This window comes from Camelus bactrianus, chromosome 2 (assembly GCF_048773025.1).
Source record: "Camelus bactrianus isolate YW-2024 breed Bactrian camel chromosome 2, ASM4877302v1, whole genome shotgun sequence".
In the NCBI taxonomy this organism is placed as follows: Eukaryota; Metazoa; Chordata; class Mammalia; order Artiodactyla; family Camelidae; genus Camelus; species Camelus bactrianus.
The window spans coordinates 124,569,223-124,593,778 of NC_133540.1; the positions used below are offsets into that span (position 1 = coordinate 124,569,223).

The window sequence follows — 24,556 nt, forward strand, 5'->3', positions numbered from 1 at the left end:
CTTGCCCAAGGTCACACAGCCAATCAGAGGATGAGTAGGGATTTGATGAACCCTGAGACACTGAATTCCAGAGACTAAGGGCATATACTGTGCACTGACCCAGTTTTCAGATCTGATGTAGATTCTGTGTGCATAGGATGTCTCTCCACAGAACCGTAATCAGAGAAATGAAGCTCTTTCTGTCTGTTTAGGACCTGGATGTGCAGCTCAAGGAGGCTCGACAGGAGAATTCAGAGTTGAAAAGCACTGCCAAAAAACTGGGGGAGAAGCTGGCTGTTGCCAAAGACAGGCTGATGCTGCAGGAGTGTCATGTTGCACAGAAAACAGGTGAGATGCCCTGAATGACTAATCTCCTTACACATCAGAGGTTGGCCACCAGGTTGACGTGTCCCTGCTTGCAGCCTTGAGGCTGCTGAGGGATCAGAATGGAGGGCAGGGCTGTTTGATCTGCCCCACCTGGTGGCCGAATCCAGTGCCTGCAGGACACAGGTGAGCCAACACCCAGAGCTGCCACAGGCTAGGTATCTAAAAGGCATATTGCAAAAGGATCTCTGGCCCTCAGATGGCCCCCATCTGGTCCGCCAAGGGCCTGAGCTTCTCAGCCCTGGCTTCTCCCCAGACTTAGACAACGCCTTATACTCTAACATCATTCACACGGTCGTGTAATTGTGTCTTCCCAGTAATTTTGTCAGTATCCTGTGTTACAGGTGAAAAAAAAATGAGGCTGAGAAAGGTTAGGTGGCTGACTCAAGGCCAGCCAACTGTCTGGAGGCAGAGCTGGTGTTTGTATCTAAGATTATGTGACTCCAGAGTGCTTTCCACTAAGCTCCCACATCAGAAAGTTCTTGAATACAGAGTACAGGGTGGTCAGTTTGACACCGGGAGATAATACCACAGCACGAAACGGGCTCTGCTTCCAGGGAGCTTGTGGGTCAGTGACGTTACAGCCCACAGCACACTTTGGTGTCATGGGTACGGCCCAGGACGCAGGGAAGCGAGGTATCTGGGAAAGAATAAATCACCTCTGGCTGGAACGATCTGGAGGACAAGTTGGAAGCAGAGGTTATGGAGAGTCTAGAGCAGTGGTCTCAAAAGTAGGGCATGAGTACTCAGGGAATATGGGGAGAAACTGAGCAGTTCTAGTTGCATTTATTTTTGTCTTGTACTTTGAATTCCTTTGAATTTAAACTCTTTCAATGTACATATATCCAGGAACACCCTGTGGAAAGCACAATCAAAAAAATGTGACCATGACTAGATTAAGAAGGGAAAGCAGGCAACTGTTTGAACTGAAGATGCTACTTGGGCCAATCACCACCTTGACCATGCCTGAGGCCAGAAGGCCATGGAGCAGGGATTACATAGGGGAGTCGTGGGCAAAACAGCTGAACAGCAGAATGATGACCCGACTGCAGAGGCCTGGGGCAGGAGGCCAAGGCCAAGGGCATTCCAGATGATGTTGAAACTTGTGCTTGCAGATGACATGAAAACGGAGCAAGTTTCAGAGAGTGAAGCCCTAGGGAAGGAGAATGATTTGGAAGCCCGCAGTCTTCATCCTCAGCAGGATCAGAACTTTGCCAATGAGTGTCCGTGCACAAAAGGAGGCACATATGCACAGGTAGTGTCTGACGCAGCCCTGGGGGTGGAGAAGCCACAGGAGGCTCCGCTGGAAGGAGGCCAGTCTACAACCACGACTGGTCCACTTGGAAGCAGCTGGTCCCGTAGTTTCAGGGGTGGATGCGTCAACAGCCTGCCAACTGTAGTCATTTGAAACTAGGAGACAAACGTAGCAGAATTCTCCCAATTCCTTATCGTCGGCTCCTGGGAAACTGGAAACTTGTTTAGGATTCCTGCTTTATGTTCCCCAGTCAAAACAAAGCATTCTTTATAAACCACCACAGTATGGTCCTGGAGCATCTGATCCTATGACAATAGATACACTCTTCCAAAAAGCCCTTCTCTAATGGTGGATAAAGTGAAGTCTCTTACAAATATCAAACATGTAGTTTGATAAACTTCATTATACCTTGTGATACATGCTTTAAAATTAGTGTATCAACATCGTAGAAGTTACACAAAAGAGAAATGGTGACTCCGGGCTCCTCGCCCCACCCGGGTGATTTTACGAGCCCTCTGTCTTTTTATAGACCAAGAAGGAGGTGGATATTGAGACGGAATATATGAAGCAGCAGTACGAAGAAGACCTTCGTAAAATCAAACATCAGACAGAAGAGGAGAAGAAACATCTCAAAGACCAGCTGGTGAAGAGACTGGAGGACTTGGTGAAGAACCACACGGTGGAAATCAAATCAGTCCGCTCGTCAGTGGAGGCTGAAAGGAAGAGGCTGCAGAAGGTGAGATCTCCTTGCAGAGATGCTGTTTGTTGACTGACATTTGTTTTGCCTTTCCTCTGCCTCCCACCTTTCCTCTTTTGTTTCTTCTTTCCTGCCTCATACATTGACCGACCTCCTGCCCTGTACAGATCTCAGCTAGTTCTTTGACCAGAGAGAGTTTAGGGTCTCTTGGAGGAGAGGGGGCAACCCTCAGCCCAAGACAATAGGGCCTAGAGTCATTAACCTGGAGTAGAATTGTGTCATATGAGCGCTTAACTTAGGGGAATTCAAATCCTTTCCTCGGCAAAAACAGAGGGAAATAACATGAAGCAAACCCTCAGGCCTGGCAGACTGCCTGGATTCAAACCCCAGCCCTGCCACCCTCTAGCTTTGTGACCACAGCAAGTTCCGGAACCTGGGCTCCTCACAGGGAGGCTGCGCGGGCCCCAGCCTCCTCACTTATGAAACAGATGGTGATACTAGCACTTCACAGAGGAGCTGCGAGGATTAAGCCAGGTGATCCGTGTGAAAAGACAAAGCGTAAGGTAGTGCCTGGGGCGGGACAGACACCATAGCCGCAGGTAATTAATTAATCAGCGGGCGGGCGGTGGGAGAGGAGGTTCTCAGCCTCTGTGTGCTGTTCGACTTCCCACCAAAGGGGGTGCTTTCTGCTGAGAAGAGACGCAAAGCCTCAGCTCTCCTGTTTGCTGAGGAAAACAGCACAGGTATATGGATGTTTTAGGAAAAGAGTGAAATAAATCACTATTACTGTGAGCATAGGTGGTGCTTTAATTATTACAAGAAGGCCTCTTTCTAATTCAAGAACTTACATTAACAGCTTTGAGTTTTCACTCAAAAAGATATACACAAAAAGATAATAATCTATCACAGAGGAATGCAGTGTGTGGTGGTGAAGAGTAGTAGGTACTTAATAAATACATGGTAGAAAAATAAATGAACTCATGAAAGACCCAGACTAGTCCTGGGTCCAAGTCCTGACTCTTTCACTGGCTTTGTGACCACGGACAGGTCACTTAACCTCTCTGAAACCTGATGTTGAAAATAAAGATAAATACTCGAGGGCTTGTTATGATACAGGAAACGGGGGCGTGAGAGGATGGCTATGTCACAGGTCTCGGATGAGTCCCTGGGACACGCCCCACCAAGTGAGGGTCCTTGGCTTCGTGCAGGAAAGAAATCAAGAGTGAGCCACAGTTGTGTAAAGGTAGATTTATTCAGAGAGATGCACACTCCATAGACTGAGCATAGGCCGTCTCAGAAGGCCAGAGAGGCCACAAGGTGTGGGGGTGTTTAGTTTAAAGTAAAAGTAGATACACACTCCATAGACAGGGTGTGGTCCATCTCACTCAGAAGGGAGAGTGACCGTGAGGTGTCAGAGGTTGCTAGTTTTTATGGGCTTGGTAGCTTCATAGGCGAACAAGTGGGAGGATTACTCCAACTCTGTTGGGGAAGGGGCTGGCTTTCCCAGGAATTGAACCACCACCCACTTTTTGACCTTTTATGACAGCCTCAGAACTGCCATGGTGCCTGTGGGAGTGCCATTTGACATGCTAATATATTGCAATGAGTGTATAATGAAGCTCAAGGTCTACTGGGAGTCAAATCTCCCGCTGTCTTAGGCCTCAAGGTCTGTTGGGAGTTGACTTCCACCATCTTGGTGCTAATTGCTGAGTCATTCCTGTAATAGCTGTGCCCTGCCCCTTCCCTCCTGTCTCAGTTATGTAAGTTAAATATGGTTTTATATATAAACTTTTAGTTCAGTGCTCACCATGTAGGAGGAGTTTGATAAACGGTGGCTGTGACTAGTTACCATGTGCACTGGATGACATCATGTGTGATAATATTATTTAGTGCCTGCTCTACTTCATAAAGCACTGTATTATTATAAACACATTCAGTCCTCCCAACAGTATTACAAAATGAGTGTTCACAGTCCCATTTCAGAGATGAGAAAACTGAGGCTCAGAGATTTTATGCATCTGCTCACAGGCAGTGAGTGGTAGAGCTGGTATTAACACCTGCCAGCCTGACTCAGAGCCTGTGGTTTCCCACGCCTGCACTGAGTGGGAAACGTTTTCCTCCCCAGGAGCAGTGACTGGGTTTTTTTGCACAAATCCAGTCCGCACACAGCTGAACCCTCTTTCCATCCTGAGCCACAGTCAGTGGGAGGAGCATAGCTCTCCCGGAGCTACACGTTGCCCTGGTAACTGCCAGCCAAGCCTGACTCTCAGTGTAGAAATTCCATTTCAGCTTTAATCATGGGCATGGATCCATTTGGGAAAATTAATAAATTGTTTCCACCTTTTTTTTTCTTTTTAAAACTTATGGTCATTTCTACAAACTGAGGATATAAATTATATAAATTAAGCCATGTGGATTAGAGGAAGGGAAAACCTTAAAGAAGCCCAAAACCTAGTGTTTATGGACTAAAAATAGATACCAGTCTAGAGTTAAGAGCGCACTGTTTCTTGGGCCCTTGAGTGTAAGTACTTTGTGTATCCTGAATGCCACCTTAACCTGAGGAAGACATTGCAGGAAATGAGCTGGAGGTGACCCAAAAGGCCTATCTGCCTCCCTGTCCAAGGGATTAGATGATGTTACCACTTAATCTTGGCAGAGCAGAGGACACACCCTGTGATTAGCACTTTCCCACATTGATTCCTCGGGAGAGCGTGGAAGGGTGTACTGAGTGCCCACTGAGCCGTGCCAGACACTGCTGTTTCGCTTAGGGTTCTCATTTGTATCACTTCCGATTCTCGGTGGCAAGCATGACGTTTATGAAATATTCCTTGTCCTGAAGTCTACTTTAGTAAAAATACAGACATTCTGTCATTTTTTTGGTTAGTGTTGCTGTCTGGTTTAATCCATCCTTTTGCTTTTAACCTACCTGTGTCTTTCTATTCAAATTGCCTGTGTAGTATTGCTGTCTTCCCCTTTTATTCAGTTTGGGAATCTGACTTTTGAGGGTCAATTAGACCATTTACATTTAATGTAATTATCATTAAGTCTACCATATTGCTTGCTGTTTTTTCTATTTGTCACATCTGTTGCCTTTCTTTTTGCCTCTTTTTTCTGATTATTTTTGATTAATTGAATTTTTTTTTGGTATTTTCTTTTTTATCTCCTCTAATGAGTTTTTAGCTGTCCTTCTTTTGGGGTGGTGTGCTACTGGTTGCTATAGGATTTATAACGTGTGTCTTTATCATTGTCTGCCATCCAATAATATTACTTCATATATATGTGTATACACATGTATAATTACTTCACTGTAGAAACCTTACAGCAACATTTTAATGACCCCTTCCCAACTTTTGTGCAATTACTGTCATATGTTTTACTTTACACATGTTGTAAAGTCTATAGTACATTGATTTTCTATTTCCTTAAAAGTCAATTATCTTTTAGAGAAAAATTTTAAATGAGAAAACTGAAGTCTTTTATGTTTTCCCACTTACTGTTTCTACCCTCTTTGTTCCTTTGGTAGAGTCAAGCACCCATCTGGTATCATTTTCTTTTGGCCTGAAGAACTTCCTTTAATGTTCCTTGTAGTGTCGGTCGGCTCACGGCAAATTCTCTCAGTTTTTAGTGTCGGTCGGCTCACGGCAAATTCTCTCAGTTTTTATGTCTGAAAACGCCTTTTGTTTTGCCTTGATTTTTGAAGATTATTTTGCCGGATACAGAATTCTAGGTTAACACTTATTTTTCTTTCTGCACTTTAAAGATGCTGTTCAACAATTTTTTTTTTTTTTTTTGGTTTGTATTTTCTTCAAACAACAAATTGATAGTTGTTCTTACCTTTTCTCCCTTGTGCATAGTGCAGCTTTTTGTTTTCTGACTGCTTTTAAGATTTCCTCTTTAATCGCTGGCTTCCACAAGTTGATTATAATATGCCATGGAGTGATTTTCTTTGTTTTTCTGCTTGGTATTCATTGGACACCTTGGATCTGTGGTATAGTTTTCATGCAGCTTTAAAAATTTAAGGTCATTATCTCTTCCGCCTCCCCCTTCTGATGTTGTCCTACAAGTTACAGAGGCTATGTTCATTTATTTTAAGTCTTCTTCTCCTATGAAATATTCCTTGTCCTAAAGTCTACTTTGATAAAAATATAGACATTCTAGTGTTTTTATGGTCATGATACCTGGTTTGGACAGTTTCTATTGCTGTATTTTCAAATTTACTCACCTCCTTTTCTGTCTCATCCAATCTTTTTAAAAATCCATTTGGTACTTTTTTTGCATTTCAGATATTGTATTTTTCAGCTTGAATAATAAAATGGAATTTCTTTGGGGTTTCCCTTTTTCTCTTCTTTATGTTCATGTTTTTCTTTAAATTCTTGAGCATATTTAAAATTTCTCTCAACATTCTTATCTGTCACTTTGGGGTCTTTTTCTGTTGAATGATTTTTCTCTTGGTTATGAATTGCCTTTTCCTGTTTCTTTGCTTATTTAGTAATTTTTTGATTGAATTCTGGACATGAAGAGTATTAACTTCTTGAAAGTCTGGATTTTGCTGTTCTTTAATGAGTACTGAATTTTGCTTTGGCAAGCAGTTAAATTACTTGTTATCAGCTTCAGATTTTCCAGACTTTTTTTTTTGTTGTTGTGATTAAATACACACAACATAAAATTTACCATTTCCCAGACTTATTTTTAAACTTTAAGATGCCAGTTTAACTATACTTCAATAAAAAATGAATTAAAAATTAAAAATGATGCCAGTTAAGCCCTGCTACTGAAACGTGGCCCTTCCTGGGGTCTAATGCCCCATGTATTGGTTAGTTTGGGTGTTAGTATGATTGCTAATGGTTGACCCTGAGTGAAATGTGTGGCTTTGCACCATGAACTTTACTATAAATAGTAATTTTATAAATGACCAAATAGTCATTTTTCTTCTTAAAAAAAGTTAACATGTTTTCCTTTAAAATGCCAGCTGAAGTCTCTGCTTGGTAATTTTCTGAGGTTGCTCGTTTGTTGTTCCCAATCACAGTGGCTCCTTTCTTTCTTAAATTGACAGTAACTGTGGACAGTCTAGATAAGAAAGCAGAAAAAGGATGGGAGTCCTGCTTTTGCCTCTTACCGACCATTGGATTTGCTCCATGTGAGGTGGATGCAGTAAAGCCCTTTTCCCTGGGTACTGTCAGAGCAGGGTGAGAACAGAGCTTATGAAAGTTCTCTGTGAATCCTGTGAATGACTGGCCCCAGAAGCCCCATTCCCTGTAGGGGAGGCAGCAACGTATGTATGCGAAATCATCAGTCTCCTTCTTTCCCTCATGTTCTTGTCTCTGTAGTTGTTTTTTCTCTTCACCTGATTTAGGAAGAGAATGTGAAAGCTTCCTGTTGAAATCCTCAAGGTCACTTTGGAATGAGCTAGAGGTGGACATGGTTCCTTTTAATCTGTGTTCTCCAGGTGACCCAGAACTGTGTTTCCTGACAGCAAACCACATGATTCTGCACCTAAAATGTAGCTCACCGATGCCAAAGATCACGGCTGAAATCATTTATTTCCATCTGTGGGGAATTTTTTTTTCCCTTTAGGTCCATTTGTCAAGGCAACAGCTGAAGCTGTGATGGATGATAGGGACCCTAGGAAACTGGGCTGCGTGAAATTAGAAGTAGCCACTGCTTTGTGCTAAGCATCTCCCTCGCAGGGGATCTAATCGTGCTGTTACGCTGAACATGCCTTGGCAGAGTTAGCAAGTCCCTGCACCAGCAAGCACGTTAAACAGAACTTTTGTTCAATAAAAGCTTTGGTGAATGAGGAGCCAAATAATGAAGTAAAAAAAAAAAATTGGAATTTTTGCTGAGGGAAAGCCCTTATTTCTGATGGTTGTTTAAGTTATCTCAGCCTGTTTTGAACAAGAGGGTGATTTATATATTGTCTTTAGGAAATGAACCTTGCAAAACAACCAGCCCTGCAAAAAGAGATCACAGATTGACTGATGTGCTGTGTCCACATCATGTGACCCTTACAGTCTAATCACATCCTTTTTCCTTCTTTAAATGACCTACCCCAGGGACTATGCTAAGGGCCACCCCAGGGCCACTGGCCTGGCCTGGGGTTGGCCCTGCGGTAGGTGTAAAGGTGTCATCCAGATGATCAGCAGCAGCACCTCTTTAGATGCTCAAGTCAGAAGCCCAGAAATCCATGACTTCTCTCTCATCCCTCACATTCAGTCGGCTATAAAGTCCACTCATTCTACAGTTGACCCTTGAACAACGTGGGAATTAACCCAAGTTATAATTTATCTTTGTCTCTCTGTATCTGCAGTTCCTCCACATCCGCGGGTTCAACCAACCATGGACTGTGTAGGACTGTTGTGTTTACTATTGAAAAATATCCACGTGTCAGTGGACGTGCACAGCTCCAACCTGCATTGTTCAGGGGTCAGCCATCCTTCTTCAGTGGCCCTGGAATACCGCCGCTTCTCTCTGTCCTGGTGGTTCCACGCTCACTCGGTCACCTGCCGTTTCTTGGTGGACTGTGTGATCATCCCCCAGTTGTTCTCCCTGCCTCCTGTCTCGTCATTTCATCTAATCCAATCTCCATTCCAGGGGGATCATCTGAAAACTCACATTGGCTTCAAACTCTCCAGAGGCCCCCTGTCATCTTCACAGGGGACTTCAAGCTCACTAACGTGGTTTACGAGGCCGCACGCGTCGGACTCCTACCTGTTCCTCCTACCTCACCCCACGCATCTCCCTTAGTTCTTCCCTCCAGCCTTTTAGTTTGTCATTTATTCCATTCACGTTGACTAAAGTAAGGATGCTGTTGAGAAGACCCCAGGAGAAATTTCCTCCTGCTTTTGACATTTCTGTGCATCTGAGAAGGTAGTTGGCCTTTTGAGTTATGTAACACTGAGAATTGTGTCAGCAGTGAGCATTCATTCCCTTTTCTTATTTGATGCTACGAAACTTAAAGCCAGGGGTCTACCCTGCCCCCCACCCCCAGTATATATTCAACTTTGTGCTGTGAATGTAGCATCTGTTTCATTTGCACTTTCTCATGTGTTTCTAATTTATGCTTTTCTATAGTAGTTGATGACTCTTGCGAGCGTCTTTGAGCCCCTTTGGGAACAAGGCAGGGTATGCCGTGCCCGTGTTTTCGAGGCTTGTGTGGTTAACTCTTCTCATCATCATTCAGGAAGTAGAAACACAGCTGGAAGAAGTGAAGAAGAAATCAGAAAATGAAATAAAGCAGCTGGAAGAAGAGAAAGCGGCCCTGAGCGTGAAGCTCCAGAATTCGCTGCTTGAGGTAAGTCCCGAATGAACACCGTGCTCAGGAGTGATGGTTCTGGGCCCTGGAAGTTTCTGATTAACTGAGATGCCAGGAAGGTTGGGAAACTGCCCTGATCTCCTTCTGTTCAGCATCCTGAAAGAAAAAGACTTCGGCCTGGCAAGATGGCTGTCTTGGGGGTATAAATTCAGCTGTAGGTAACAGAGAACCTGATTTGTAGAGGCTTAACAGAGGCGCTTAATGTCGAACATGAAAGAGGGAGGCAGAGGCTGGTGGCATCAGTTCTGTGGCTAAATGATATCAGGCCTGGAAAACCTGCAGCCTTCTTGGTTCCGCCTTCTCCCCACCCCAACCCCCGCCGCGTGTTATCGGTTTCCTGGGCTCTTTCCTTTATCAAAAAGTCTTTTTTAATTATATTTTATGACTGCACTGCCATAAAGATGAATATAGCCAGGCTGCTTTTTTTTTATTCTGATTTTGGAAGGAATGAAAACATTTTCATGGTCCCTGAAAATGTCATAGGCCCCTGGCACTGTGCCTGGGGGAAGTCAGCTCAGATCCCCCCAGGCTGTGACAAAGGCTGTCCCGGCTCCAGCTGTCATGTCCAAATGTAAAGCAGGAAACGGGGAGAGGCAGTGATGGCCAGGCCTGCCCACTTCATCCGGAAAGCAAAAGCATCTGAAGAGGCCCCCAGCTGACGCCTACTCCCACTGGTAATATTTGTGCCGCGTGGCCAGCCTGGGAAAGCAAGGACTTAGCCATCAGGCCTCCACGGTGGAGGCAGACAAGAGCAGGGTCGCGAACGGGTGTAGACCAGCTGAACTGAGGGGTTTGCTTCTTAGGCCTATCTGCCCAGACTGCCCAGAGACCAAGGTCAAAGTTTAAAAGAGCTGTGGGCAGTGTTACTGGGGAGAGGAACTTGCCACCAGCAGACTCTTGTTCATCCTTCAGTGCCCTTAACACTGCCCTGGACGTCCCTGGCCAGAGTTTATTGCTGTAAATTCTCTGCAGTAGTACCAACCTCACGGTAGTTGTTGAGAGGATTAGAAGACTTCACACTGTGAAATGCTTAGGTCTGTGCCATTAATGGTACTTTTATTATGTTGTATGTCTGTCTACTGAATGTTACTGTGAGTGTCAGCATCCATCTGTCTTCTCCGTAAATGACAACTCCTTGAAGGCAGGGACCACATTTTATTATCTTACCATTATCTTGCTCTCACTCCCTCCCTTCCCCTTGCCCCCTCACACCAAGCATGGTGCCCCAGGGGCATTAATTTCAGTAACATCCGCATTTCCTTTATGGTTATGGGTCTTGTCCTTCTCCAGGTCTGGAGCAGGGAAGCCGGCCTGTGTAACTGACAGGCTACAATTAGTCGGTTAATCATCATCATCATCATTAAGGCTTTACAATTTAATAGCACCTTTAGCCACTCTTCTCTCATATTGCATGTGTAATTCTTAAATATTATTTTTCTTCTTTACCGACTATGTAAAAAAGAAATAGGGTGGCCTTCCAGGAACGTTATGAGAACCAATGGAACCCATGCTGCAGCTCTTGTCTAGATATATGGACATGAATGATTTAAAGAGAATAAAGCGTGGAATATTGTAAACCTGACAGGCTCATTTTCTTCTGGAAGGACTAAGCAGCTAGCCACTTAGAAATGGCCTCTCTAGAAGCACGTCTGGAATTTGTCTAGTGGGGCACTGTCCCCAGAACTGATTGATTTAGGGGAAAGGGCTCCCAGATTAATGACCACAACCGGGAGAGAGGACTTTGTTTCATTGCTGAGCGTCTTTATTCTTGTTTTAGGTTTTAAGGCTGGAAGAATTTATCCAACAGAATAAGGTATGTCCCCCGAGAGGCGATGACAGGCCCCCAGAAGTGGACTGCCAGCACTGCAGCATTTTGGACACCCAGGTAACCTCCAGCTGTCTCTGCTTTAACGAAGGCTATTTTTCTTCTCCTTTTCAGCACTTTGGTGTCCACAGGGACACACGCTGGCATTAATGAGCCCTTTCATTTCGTCCCCAAGAGCTGCCAAAATGCCTCAAAAAAAAAAATCATTACCAAATCAATCAGCAAAAACCACGAATAAAATAGAGTTCTGAGTCATTATTTGCGTGGTTTGGAAAAGAACAAGGCTTGTTAAAGATGAATCTTCTCTCCCTCTTTGAGAGCAGCCTGGCTGGCAGATAAAGAGGCACCGGACTGGGGTGCGGGGTTTTTGGTTCTGCCCAGCATGACGCGTAACAGTAATAATAATGCCCCGTTGCCGCCTCCCTCCACATCCACATCGCATCCACGACACCGGTAACTCTCCCGCGGGCCCTCCCTAGTGATGCTGCCCTTTCAGGGTGCGGCTCCAGGGCAGAAACTAGTTCCTGTTTGTCTCTCCGTCAGGCTCGTGCCAGGCTGTGTTACTTTCCAAGGGTGCCACAGTGAAGCACCACACCCTTGGGGCTTAAAGCACAGAAATGTATTGTCTCACAGTTTTGGAGGCTGGAAGTCCAAAATCAAAGTATCATCCGAAGCAGGGTGGGTTCCTCCTGGTGGCTCCACCCTCTCTCCAGCTTCTGGTGGTTGGTGGTCATCCTCGGCGTTCCCTGACTTGTCGCCGTATCACTCCAGCCTGCCTGTGTCACCGCCTGGCCTCCCCCACAGTGTGCCTCTGGGTCTCCACACGGCCTTCTTATAGGGACACAACACTCATTGGATTTAGGACTCACTCTAATCCAGTGTGACCTCATCTTAAGTAATTACATCTGCAAAAGCCCAATTTCCAAAGAAGATCACATTCATAGGTCCTGGGGGGACTTCACCGTCTCTTCTTGGGGGCACAGTTTAACCCAAAACAAAGGCGCTCAGTTAACATTCATTGCATGATGTCAGAAACAGAAATAGTTTTCCTGCGGAGTTGGTGTTTGAATGCCCAGGCAGCACCTGCACGCAGGCATGCCTGCGACCACACGGGACACCGCAAGGGTGGAGGTAACGCAAAAGAAGGTTGGCAGCGCTGGACCGGTCTGTGGCTGATGGGGGGGCAGGGGTGAGGGGACAGGGACACCAGCAAACGGTGCAAAACACCTACTTCCCCAAAGATGTTCTTGTTCGACTGGGGCTGTACAATTTAAGTTAGTTGGAGACTCAGGAGTTTTAGTTTAGGCTCTTAGCTGTTCTGCCAAAGCACTGCAGTTAGTCAAAAGAGGTATAAATAATAAGGCCAGACTTTTCACCCCACTCCCAGCGCGTGCGGAGGGAGGGTGGCCAGACCTGGGTGGGGCTCCGTCCCTGCCAGAGACAGCTGGGGCTTTGCTGAGCCTTTTGTCCTGGTCTCTCGTGTCTGGTCTCCTTGATTCTTCCAGAGTCCCAGTTTTAGTCATTGGTTTCCAGAAAACCATTCAGCCTTGGTAATTCTAAAGGAAACTTTTTTCCTGGAAGATTCTGGTGCCCGGGTCCCAGTGAAGTGGGGGGCAGAGAAGGGGTGAAGTTTTCCTAGATCCCCTGCCTGCATGGTCTCCAAAAGAAAAAGGAGAGTCATTTGTGGTCATTATTATTCAAGTCATTTTGCCTCCACAAGTGTTTACGAGTGCTGTCACTATGCAGGGCATGGGGCTGGGAGCCAGGGTGCACGAGGCCCAGTCCTGGTCCTTGGGGAGCTCTGTTTCAAAGGAGGGAAATAAGTATTTACTGACTTAATAACCCAGTGTGATCAGTGCTACACTAATGGCAGGAAGAGGCTTGTGCAGTCCGTGTGGGACAGCAGGGCCTGTGCCCAGGGAGGTGCAGGAAGCTTGCACCCAGGAGTGCCCTCTGCCTGGGTACTTGGCTGGACGTGACTTCATCAGAAGGGGTGGATGGGGTGGGGGTGGGGGGCAGTGAGCACAGTGAAAGGTCCCAGATGGAATCCCTGGGGCCGGTAGGGAGGGAGTGGAGGCACGGCTCCAGGGGTCTCCCGGGCCTGAGAAGTGTCCCCTGCACACTCAGGGAGGCCCTGTGTGGTTTGCTGGGCAGCTGTCCCCCCACATCACACCTGGAGGGTCAGGTGAAGCCCAGGGTGTCAGCAGGCAGATGATCACTAAGCCCTTAGACAACTGTGACGTACCCTCTGATCTGAGTTGAGGGGTCTGCTTCCATCTGACATGGAACCGGGCAGGTTGCCCTGGAGACCCAGTCCATGGAGAAATTCCTGGCTAAGAATCGGGCTGAGACCTGCTGGAGCCCAGGATGAAGGCGCAGGGCAGTGTGACAGCTCTGGTCTCAGGGTTAGGACATGGATTCCACCCCAGCTTGACCCCAGACAATTCCAAAAACCTCTCTGAGCTCAGTGCTCTCATTACTCCTAGTGGCAGACACAGACTCTGGACCAAGAATGTAGTGCTTTGCACAGTCACAGAATAACCCTGTGAGGCAAGTGTTATTATTATCCTTGTCTTACAGTTAGGGAAACTGAGGCCCAAAGAGCAGCACCAGGGCCCAAAGCACGATTCTGTATGGCTTCTGGTTAGTAAAGTGGCTGTGATAACCCCCGCCCTCCACACCCCAGAGACCTGTGGTAATGAACGGAAGAAAGCACACAAAGACACTTTCCAAAACTGTTAAGGAGTCTATAAATGTAAGGTGTCTTTATAGTGTCCATTACAGTCCCCTGTAATCATCGCAGAAAACCCCATTGCATTAGGTGTTCTATTTTAAGATGTACATGATGCTACTTTTCAAAGATTGTCAAGAGAACTTGAGAATGACTTTCAATATTTCCTTCGAGGAGATTTCCTGGGCGTGGGTGTTCCTTTAAAATAGAAACAGTCCAGAAGATGTTCACTGCCTAGAAGGTGAAAGATGAAGACCTAATGAGAATACAGGTTTAAAATAACCAGCCATTTGTTGGCAAGGAGTTGGGAGGAGGCTCTTGCAGCGGATGGTTGGGGGAGAGACAGAACGACTTGTTCTTCTGCGCACACTTTAGCACTGGAGACAGAGCCCTGGGCAGAACCGGAGCAGATGCCTGGAGGGAGATGCAAGAGGGTGAATTAGGGACGACTGACTCAGGATACACCCAGAGTGGCTCAGGGTTGGCCCTGGGAGGAGCTCCCTGGGGCCCCAAGCAGGTAAGCAGAAGAGGGGCCACTGGAGAGTCAGCTCCACTTGGAATTCAGAGAAATGAGTATTGGCAGGCTTGAAGGTCCTCTTTCAGCCAGCTGTTCATTTCCACAGTTCAGTCCATTTGTGAAATATTTAGATGGCACCCTAGCTCCTTTTAAATGATGTACTTTGGCCTAAGACACCACGTACACAAGGTAGAGGGTGAAGGAGGAATATTTTTTCCATGTATATGGTCTCTTGGTCCCCACCGCTGAACCATTAGTTTGTTGAAATCAAGTACTATATCTTGTTAATCTTTATCCTTCCAGCACCTGGAGCACCTGCATGCGGCAGCTGTGCGCACCTCCTTGTGCATAAACTGATACCTGACATGACGGCTGAATGCATGGAACCGAGTGTACCATTTGAGCCTGATAGTGACAAGGTTAGATGAGGAACGCCTTCCAAAGTCAGAGGATGATTTAGAAGAACACTAGGGTCCTTCAGTTACTCGCGGGCTAGGAGAGAGCACACGTCCTTTTCTGAGAAGGAGGCTCTTGTGGGGCTGGAAACAAGTGAACAGAAACAGAAAGGATAATGGAGTTCACCTCCCTGTTGATTTGGGAAGCAGCCTTCATCTCTCCAGTTGACTTTGAGTGTCTGTTTTGCAGATCTTTCTCAGCAGCATGTTTGTACAACCTGATTTTAACTCACCCAGTTAGGCCTTGACATTGGCAGCTGGCGATTGTGCCAACACAGCACAGCCGAGTGCCGGTGCAGTCACAAAAAGTGACACGGATGGGAGTGGGACAACCCGGGGTCTGGTCCTGTGCTGCTCTCCAGTGGCTGTGTGACCTGAGACAAGTCACTGGACTTCTCTGATCTTAGATCTCCATCTGGAACATGGGGACAGTGGTGCCTTTCCTGCCCTCCTCCCTGGGTCTCAGGCATCCATGAGTTAAGTGTGGAAATAGACAAGTGCCGTGTGTGGCTAGGGGCCGCTGTAGTCATCCAGTGCATCATCAGCCTTTTTAAGCATTTACATCCTCTCCTGTTTCTGGACTCCTGCCCAGGATGCCTTTAACTGTATCAGTGGTCGATAAGGTGGCCCAGAAATTACATCCTGCACACTCTCTTTCACGGTCTGCACAGTGACTCAGAGCACGTTTGAAATTCTTTTTCATCTCCATAACTGTCATGAGATTTTTGTCTATTATTCATGTTGCTTTAAGTTCCTTCTCCCTTTTGCCTTGCTCAGTCTTACCCCGTAGTTTGATGTGTCTTTTCAAAAAGCCAGCTTTCAGATGTATTGGTCAGATCTATTTTTTTTTCCTGTCATTAATTTTGTCTTTCATAACTCTTTCCTTCTACTTACTTTGGGTTTTTTTATGTTATTCTTTTTCTAACTTCTTGACTGTTCTCTAATAAATACATTTAAGGCTGTAAATGTCCTCTAAGTGTATGTCTTGATCAGTATCCCAGTGTTTTGAAGTTTATCTCATTTTTTTAAACCTTCTTTCTTATTGTTTTCTAATTTTATTGCATTGTCATTAGGTAGTATGGTCTGTGCTGAGATCTCTTTGTAGCCTGCTGTGGGGTCAGTTCTTAAAAATGTTTCCTGTGTGATAGAGAAAAAGCATATATTCTCGGTTTGGTTGTTAGAGTATATAGATTTGAATTCTGGTTCTGTGATATGACCAGTATGACCTTGGGTAAGTTACAGACCCTCTCCTGCATAACTCCTCCTCAGTTTCATCATCTTTAAAATGGGATGATACCCACGTTATAGACTTGAGGGCCTGGCACACACTAAGCATCATATAAATGTTAGCAGTGATAAGTATTCTTTTTGAGCTGTTAAGTTTAGCTCAGTAATCTTGTTCAGATCTTCCACATCCTAGCTCATTTTGTGTACCTGAGTTGTGTCTCTGAGAGGTGTTTATTACAATCCCCCATTATAGTTATAAATTTCCCCTTTTCTCCCTACATTTCTGAATATTTTGCCTTATGTTTTCAGTCTCTGTTGTTCGGTGCCTACAGGTTCATTATTAGAGGGTTCTAGGGAATGATTCCCTTTACCAGGATGGGGATATCCATGTGGAACTAAGTCACTTCTTCTTGTTTACTGTGATTGCTGGTACCATTAGGATTGTTTTGGCCAACATAGTTTGTGCTTTCTATTTACCAAAATTTCCCTGTAACTCTAAATTTTCCTTTTGAAACCTGGACCTAATTAACTTTGATTATCATGTGTATATTTATGCTGTAGTATTACATTATTCTGATTTTTGGTGGTTCTTCCACATTCACTGTGCAGTTTCCCCCCACATTATACAGAATGTGTGTTTATAACCTGTGTCTCACAAAGCTCTTCTGTTTAGACTATGATCTTTACTTCTGGACTTTATAAGAATTGGAGATCTCCAAGACACTTTAATGCCCCAAATACCTGAAAGTACAAGGCAGAGGTGGACCTTTTAGCCTTGGATCCGTGTGAAGGTTATAGGCTGGGCAGTGGCACCATTTCTGAACGTGCACAGCAGTGAGCCAAACTCACTGGGCCCTGCAGCTAGCACGTGTCAACCAGCCGGACTGCGGTGTCCAGTTACAAACACTGAAGAGGCAGTTCAGACAATGGAAGATGGCCATGCTGAGCGTTCTCAGTTACTGGCTGTAGGACTTTGAACACTACATCTGGGATTACTTTCACCTTCATTTCTGTTCCAGGAAGGGAGAGAGAGAACTCTCCTGTAATTAATATAAAGCAGGAAAACTTCTGTCTGTCTGGTTTCTTGCTGTGTCCCTGGAACAGTGCCTGGCATGTAGTAAATGACCAATAAGTATCTGTGAACAAATTATGGTACCAAAATAACTGTTGTGGAAACTTCAAGAAGAAAGAGTACAATTGCAGCAAAAGAGACTGTGACGGCTTCTTGGAGGAAGGGACAGTTCAGTAGGGCTTTCAAGCATCAGTGGGGTCTGGAGATTAAAGGACGCATCAGTTTGGAGAAACAGATAAGTAGAAGTGATATGGAATAAGGCGTTCATTTTAGGAAATGACCTGGCATAGTTGTGGGAGCCACTTAAATACTTTATGTTCAGCTATTGCTCCTGAATCTGGTGTGGGGTTTAAAGTGGGCCTAAAGCAGAGCTGGCTGGAAGTCAGAAGGAGAGAAGGACAAACGGGGAACGAGAAAGACCAAGGATGAATGCAGCCCATGAGGCTGCACTTGAACAGTGTCGGTTTCTGAGGCCAACGAGGCTCCAACTTTGATGGTACAGGTGACCTGCGGGAGAGTCCGGCATCTTTTATCATAGAGCCAAACATGCCCATGGCCCAGGACAAAGGAGAAGTCCAAGGACTGAGGTCTGGGGCAGGAGAGGAGGAAGCTTTAGCGGAGGAAGAAACCTACGAGAAGGGGCTGCATGCAGGAAGGAGTGATCAGAGGTTTCCAGTTCTGCAGGGAGGTCCATTCAGCTGAGGCCCAAGGAGTGACCACTGGGTTTGGCCACATGGAGGTCATCATTGGCCTTGACATTGGTGGCCTTTAATAGACATTTGAGTACTGGGAAGGCAACCAAAGCAGTTTTTATTCCAGGTTAAGGGGGACTGGAGCCCAAGGCCCCATCCTCCAGCCTCAGCTCTGCCCTCTTCCACTGCCAAGGGCCCCTCAGACATCTCCCAGGGTCTCTGGAACATGGTTTAAAAACCACAGATGGAACCAACCCCTTTGCTTTACAGCTGATGTGGCTCAGGTCCAGAAAAGAGACTGGCTGTAGGCCATGCAAGCAGTTAGTCGAAAAGCTAGGTTGTGATTTATTATTATATAATGAGATTTCTCAACAAAGAAATCTGTTCCTAGCCTGTCTTATTATACTGTTTTCCTTGGACAGTGGTTGCTATACCAAGTAGAAAAATCAAAATAAGAAAGTCTTTTTCACATTTTAGTCTCTGTGGAAAGGGGAAATAATAATGAACAAATTCAATTGAGAGAAAATTCCAAACCTCATTATTAACTCAGGGTTTCCATATTGTCCTCCCACCACATCCCACTTCTCAACACCTCTGGCCAGGTTCCATGTTTTCAGATCCTGTGTGATGAGACAGAGCAGTGCCACATGTAAAATGGGTATAATAACAATACCAGTTGCTCATACGTGTGGACCAGTGACTGTTGCTGGCCCTGTCCTCTGTCCCCACACTAGCCCTAGGGTCAGGTTCCCTGACTGCACTTCATTTCTGCTATTCACTGATGGGAACCCTGGATAAGCTACTTCCTCTCTCCGTGCTTTAGTTTTGCCAGCTGTGTGATATGCTTGGCAGACTGGAAAACAGAGTCCAGGGACAAGGGCTGACACCGCTCCTAAGCCAGGCACTGTGCTCGGCATTGAGTCATCACAGGCCTCCGTCCTAGGCCTGGGAGCCGGGCACTGACACCGGATTGCTGGGGGCTCCTCTTCTCCGCTCTGTGATTTAATAAATCACAGGTTGACTCAGGGAACTGTACTGAATCTCATCTTGTACCTGTTTTGCCTTAGGATCCATGCTTGAAGTCGAATGAACCTTCTCAGACTCTGCCCAGAGGGGAAGAGCATCAAGATAAGTTAGCAGCTGAAGAAGGAACCAGCAGCGACGAAGAGGAAAGGTACAGGAGGACATGCAGACTTCCGAGGGCTCCAGTGAATGAGGACTCAGACTTGGAAGGATTCATTCATTCATTCATTCTTTCCTTAAGTATTTATCACTGCCCCCTGCATGATGCTTAGGGAGGGAACAGACATGGCTTGCATGTCTTCAGCACAGCTGTGGGCTTTACATAAACTGTCTTATTTAATTGTCACATCAACCCAGAGAGGCCATTTCTTAGATTAATAACCTGAGGCTCAAAAAGGTTAATAAACTGCCCAAAATTCAGACAGATCTGGACTGGCCCTAAAACCTCTGCTCACTCCTCTTCAACTAAGTAAGGGAGATGAAGGAGCTTTGTCACCAAGGGGAAATCTCCCACCTTATTCCCTGTATTAGTCAGCTTATGCTACTGTAACAAACATTTCCCAAATACCAGTGATTAACTAATAGGTCAGCTATCTTTATTCTTGGCTCTGCTAAGCTTTGCTGGCCTTATATAAGGTTAGCTCCTGGCTGACAGTCAGGTGTTATTGCTCTGCCCCAAAACCACGGGTAGAGTTTAAGTCCGCTCCAGATGCCTTCTCATTCTGGGTCTGAGACTGATGGATTAGCCTCTATCTAGGGCATGTTGTTGTCATGGTAAAGGGAAGAAGGTCAAAAAAGCTGATGGAATCATACAATGCCTCTTAAAGCCTACACTCAGAACTGCACTGTCTCATTTCTACCCACATTCCATTGGCCAAAGTGAGTCACATGACAAAAACTAATATCCCTGGGCAGAGACTAGGCCCCCCACATGTCTTAGTCAGCCTGGGCAGCTATAACAGTACCATGCACTGGGTGGCCTAAACTACAGAGGATGATGTCCCACAGTTCTGGAGGCTGGGAAGTCCAAGATCAAGGGGGTGGCCCTGTCAGTTCCTGGTGAGAGCTCTCTCCCTGGCTTGCACGGGGCCATCCTCTTGATGTGTCCTCATGTGGAGACGAGAGAGGTGGCAGTTGGTGTTGCAGGGAGGTCCCTCCTGTGTCTCTTCTTATAAGGGCACTAATCTCACCGTGAGGGCTCCACCCTCATAACCTAATTACCTCTCAAAGCCCTCATTTCCAGATATGATCACATTGCTGACTAGGGCTTCAACATGTGAATTTTGGGAGAAACAATTCAGTTCATAGACCACACAAGGCAGAGGAAGGGAAGAGTGAAGATTTGCTGAACAATTACAGTCTGTCACACCAGCTCACAAGATTCTGATACAGGAGGTCTTGGTACATCCCAGCCCCATGTGTTTTGAGGAAGCTTCCCAGGTGACTCTGAGGCCACCACAGTTATAATCCACTGCCCCACATTAATAAGCAGCTTGTATGTGGTCCTGACAGATGACAGGGAAGCCCTGCTCCCATCTGGCAGCTCTCTAAGCAGTGGGTTGTCATAGTCCATCTGGGCTGCTTAGCAAAATTCCATAGACTGGGTGGCTTATAAACAACTGAAATTTATTTGTCACAGGTCTGGAGGCTGGAAAATCCAAGGTCAAGGTGATGGCAGATTCTGTGATGGATACAGGCTTACTTTCTGGTTCGTAGAAGGCATCATTCACTGTGTCTTCACAAGGTGGAAGGGGCAAGGGAGCTGTCTAGGGCCCCTTTTATAAAGGCATTAATCCCATTCACGAGAGCTTCACCATCATGACCTAATCACCTTACAAAGGCCCCATTTCTTAATACAATTATATTGGGCAATAGGCTTCAAAGTATGAATTTTGAGGGGACAGAAAGATTCAGAACATAGCATTGAGGAAGCAGAGCCTGTACCCCTAAGTCATGTCAATGGCAGGGTCAAGCACCTACAGTGCAGGGAACTCTCCAGCTAATAAGGCTTACACGGCTCCCTCCAGATTCTGTCTCAGGATCTATGAGGTATGTAACCACAGCAGTTAAAGGAGACAGACTCTGGGGTCAGGCCTCCAGACTAAGTGCTGGTACTGTCAGTTACCACTGGCAGTCACAAATCCTGTTTAAAACCCACAGTTCCAAAGGGAAACAAGTAATCTTTACCCTGAAAATATTGGCAGAATTTCAGAGAGGCTTCTAAGGAGCCCAGCCTGGGTCACATGTCCATCCCTGAGCCCATCATTCTGGCCAAGGAGATGCCTGGCTCTGATGGGCCAGGTATGTGTTAAAAGCCCTTCCCTGGGGCCACCTGGGGATGAGGGCACAGTTAGCTGCACCAGAACCTTGTGAACTAAACAGGATCACCATGGAAAGAGGAATGGCTTCCCCAGGGAGAGGATGCTGGGAAGACCAACAGCAGGTGGTGGTCACAACAACGTCTTTTTCTCACAGGTAGCTATATTGGTAAGGGGATTCCTCAACTGTAGAAGCAGATAAGGAATTGTGGTGTCTGGAGGCTTCTTTCACAGAGGTTTTAGTTGGGGTGGAAGGGCTGAGCAGTGATGAGAAAGGAATAGAAAGAGCTAAGGTCGGAGACTGCAGGACAGAACAAACGCATTGATTTCTTTAGGGATGGGACTTCATATTTAGTAGGTAACCCTTTGAAGGATGCTTGTCAGGGAACTTCTGGCATGGTGGCTTTAAGAGAGTGGTGGCTTTTCCTTTGGCTGTTAATTTAAGGTTGTGGGGGTAGCAGGTTAGAATCAACTTTAATGGGGGCAGGGAAGTGAAGAGAGTCAGCTATGGCTTGCTTTGTCAGAGCTAGGATCAGATTTTTACGATAGGAGGGAGCTGGGGGAAATAAAATGCAGTCAGACAGAAATTCCCATTAGTGTTCCAGGAAATACGGATGATGATAAAAATATATACTGAATGTTGGAGTATGACAAGCACACTTAAAGGATTAACCCATTTAATCTTCTTTAGGTGATACTGTTATTGACTTACCTACTTCATTTTAAAGATGAGGGAAATTGAGGACCAGAGAGGTTAAGTAACTTGCCCAAGTTTACACGCCAGCAGATGACAGCATCCAGATGATAGTCTCTCTGGCTCCAGAACTTATACTTTTAACCACATGTCAACTTAGGGCAACTGTTCTTATGTGCAACGTGAAATTCCACAGGTCTTTTACTTTTCCAAGATCACTTTCTCTTTTAATACTCAGTAATAACTGAAATGTCCACTTCCAGCCAACACAGAGTAACTGGTGCTAGACTTTCCCTCTTTCTAGAAACAACTATAAAACTGAACAAAATAAATGAGATGGCTCTCTTGAGTAATGAGATGCTATGCAGAGAAGGACAGTGTTCTTCGGAAGGGAAACATGCGTTGAATCCCACGATCACCCCACATTTGCTCCTGCCTTTCCGCCTGGAGACAGTGCCAACCACATGCCAAGAATCATCCAGTGGAGGCAGGCTGGGCTGAGGAGGCAGATATCCAGGCTCAAGGCTACTAAAGTGGCTGGCATTTGTAAGACAGGGTGCCAAAAGAGAGAATCTTATGCAGGGGGAGAGAGGGCAGAAATCTATGAGAGTTTCCACAGGTCCTTGCCAAGGGCTTGAGTGAGCATGTACAAGATGAGACTCCATGAATCCTAGGAGTGGGCTGCTGCCATAGGGCCGAGAAAAATGGAGATACCAGAGGTCATGCCGTGCTGGGAGACACTGGAGTCCCATCTTAGCCAGAATTAAAAGGCTTTTCTAATCTCCATAGACATTTAGTAGAGACCTCAGAAAAGTCACACTTTAGGAGTAAGAAACATACCCTATAGGATAAGGGCCACACCCTAGAACAAAGGACAGTGTTGAAATGTACCTGCTCTAACGAAAGACAAATCCAAGCATAAAAGGATCAGAAAGAGCCTTCAATTTGACACAACACTGTAAAATGATTATAAATCAATAAAAAATGTTAAAAAAAAAAAAAAAAGAAAGAGCCTTCAGTAATTTAACTGCCTGTCATAACAAAACTTAACACTTTTGAAAGGAAGACATAAACCAGCGTCCCTACATTCTATTATCTACAATATTGAGCATTTGATGGAAACATGAAACAAGCAATAAAGCAGAACAGTATGACTGGTAATCAAGAAAAAAAGCCAATAGAAGTAAGCCCTAAAATGACCTGGATAGTGGAATTAGCAGACAAGGACTTTAAAGCAATTGTATGAGTTATGTTCAAGGACATAAAAGAAAAGATTGTTATAATAAGTGAGCAAATAGGGAATTTCAGCAGAGAAGTAAAAACCTTGAAATAGTGGAAATTCTAAAACTGTAAAGTACAATAGCCAAAATGGAAACCTCAGTGAACAGGCTTAACAGCAAATTAAAATTATGGAAGAAAAGTTAATGACTTGAAGACAGATCAGTAGAAACTGCCTTGTCCAGAGAATGAAGGGAAAAAAGATTTTTAAAAAATGAAGCGACTCTTAGTGACTTGTGGGACAATATCAAATGGCCTAATATGCATATATTTGGAGCCCAAGAGAAAAATGGGAAAGAAAATGGAACAAGAAAAAATATTTGGAAAAATAATGACTGAAAATTCCCCCAGCTTGTTGTGGGTCATCGATTTATATAGTCAAGAAGCTCAGTGAACTCCCCACAGGATAAATCCAAAGACAACAATGCCTAGATACATCATAGAAAATCTGCTGAAAGCAAAATATATCTCCCCGAAAATGTTAAAAAGCAGACAGCTTTTTAAAAAGACAAATTACAAGGTAGAATTGACTTCTCATGAATACAGATGACAAGTGACTTCTCATCAGCCTTCCCGCCTCATTTTCTTCTGAAAGCCAGAACACTGTGGAGCAGTATCATTAAAGTACTAAAAGAAAAGAAAAAAAAACCAAACTTGTCAAGTCCAAATTTAAACCTAGGGAAAATAGCCTTCAAAATTGAGAGTGAAATAAAACTTTTTCAGGTACATAAAAGCTAAGAGAATTTTTTATCAGCCAAGATGAAATAAGATAAATGGTAATGGAATTTATTAAAGCTGAAAGGAAATAATATCAAATTTAAACTTGGATCAACAAGAGAAAATGAAGGAGCATCAGAAGTGGTAGGTGTATAGTAGATGTAAAAAACTACTGTTTTTCCTTCTGTTAATTTCTTTAAAAGACACCTAACTGCTTAATAGTAATAAAAACATTATATTACGGAGTTCATAATGCAGGTAGTTGAATAATATATGGACAAACTAGCACAGAGGACAGGGATAGGATTAATGGGATTATAGTGTTATAAGGGACTTACATTTTATATGAAGAGTTACAATATTAACTCTAAGTAGACTCT

General features: G+C 45.0%; 1 protein-coding gene across 3 annotated transcripts in view; it reads left to right on the forward strand.

Moving 5' to 3' along the window:
- FAM184B (family with sequence similarity 184 member B) overlaps positions 1-24,556 on the forward strand; it is a 101,901-nt gene that overhangs the window by 55,687 nt on the left and 21,658 nt on the right. For 2 of the 3 annotated variants that reach the window (XM_045508702.2, XM_045508700.2), the window contains exons 3-9: positions 192-327; positions 1,479-1,618; positions 2,148-2,354; positions 9,496-9,606; positions 11,405-11,512; positions 19,214-19,320; positions 20,809-20,877. In XM_045508702.2, coding sequence (XP_045364658.1) covers positions 192-327; positions 1,479-1,618; positions 2,148-2,354; positions 9,496-9,606; positions 11,405-11,512; positions 19,214-19,320; positions 20,809-20,877 — 878 coding nt within the window. The remainder of the gene's footprint in view (positions 1-191; positions 328-1,478; positions 1,619-2,147; positions 2,355-9,495; positions 9,607-11,404; positions 11,513-19,213; positions 19,321-20,808; positions 20,878-24,556) is intronic. The other variant, XM_010973018.3, reaches the window with a different exon arrangement.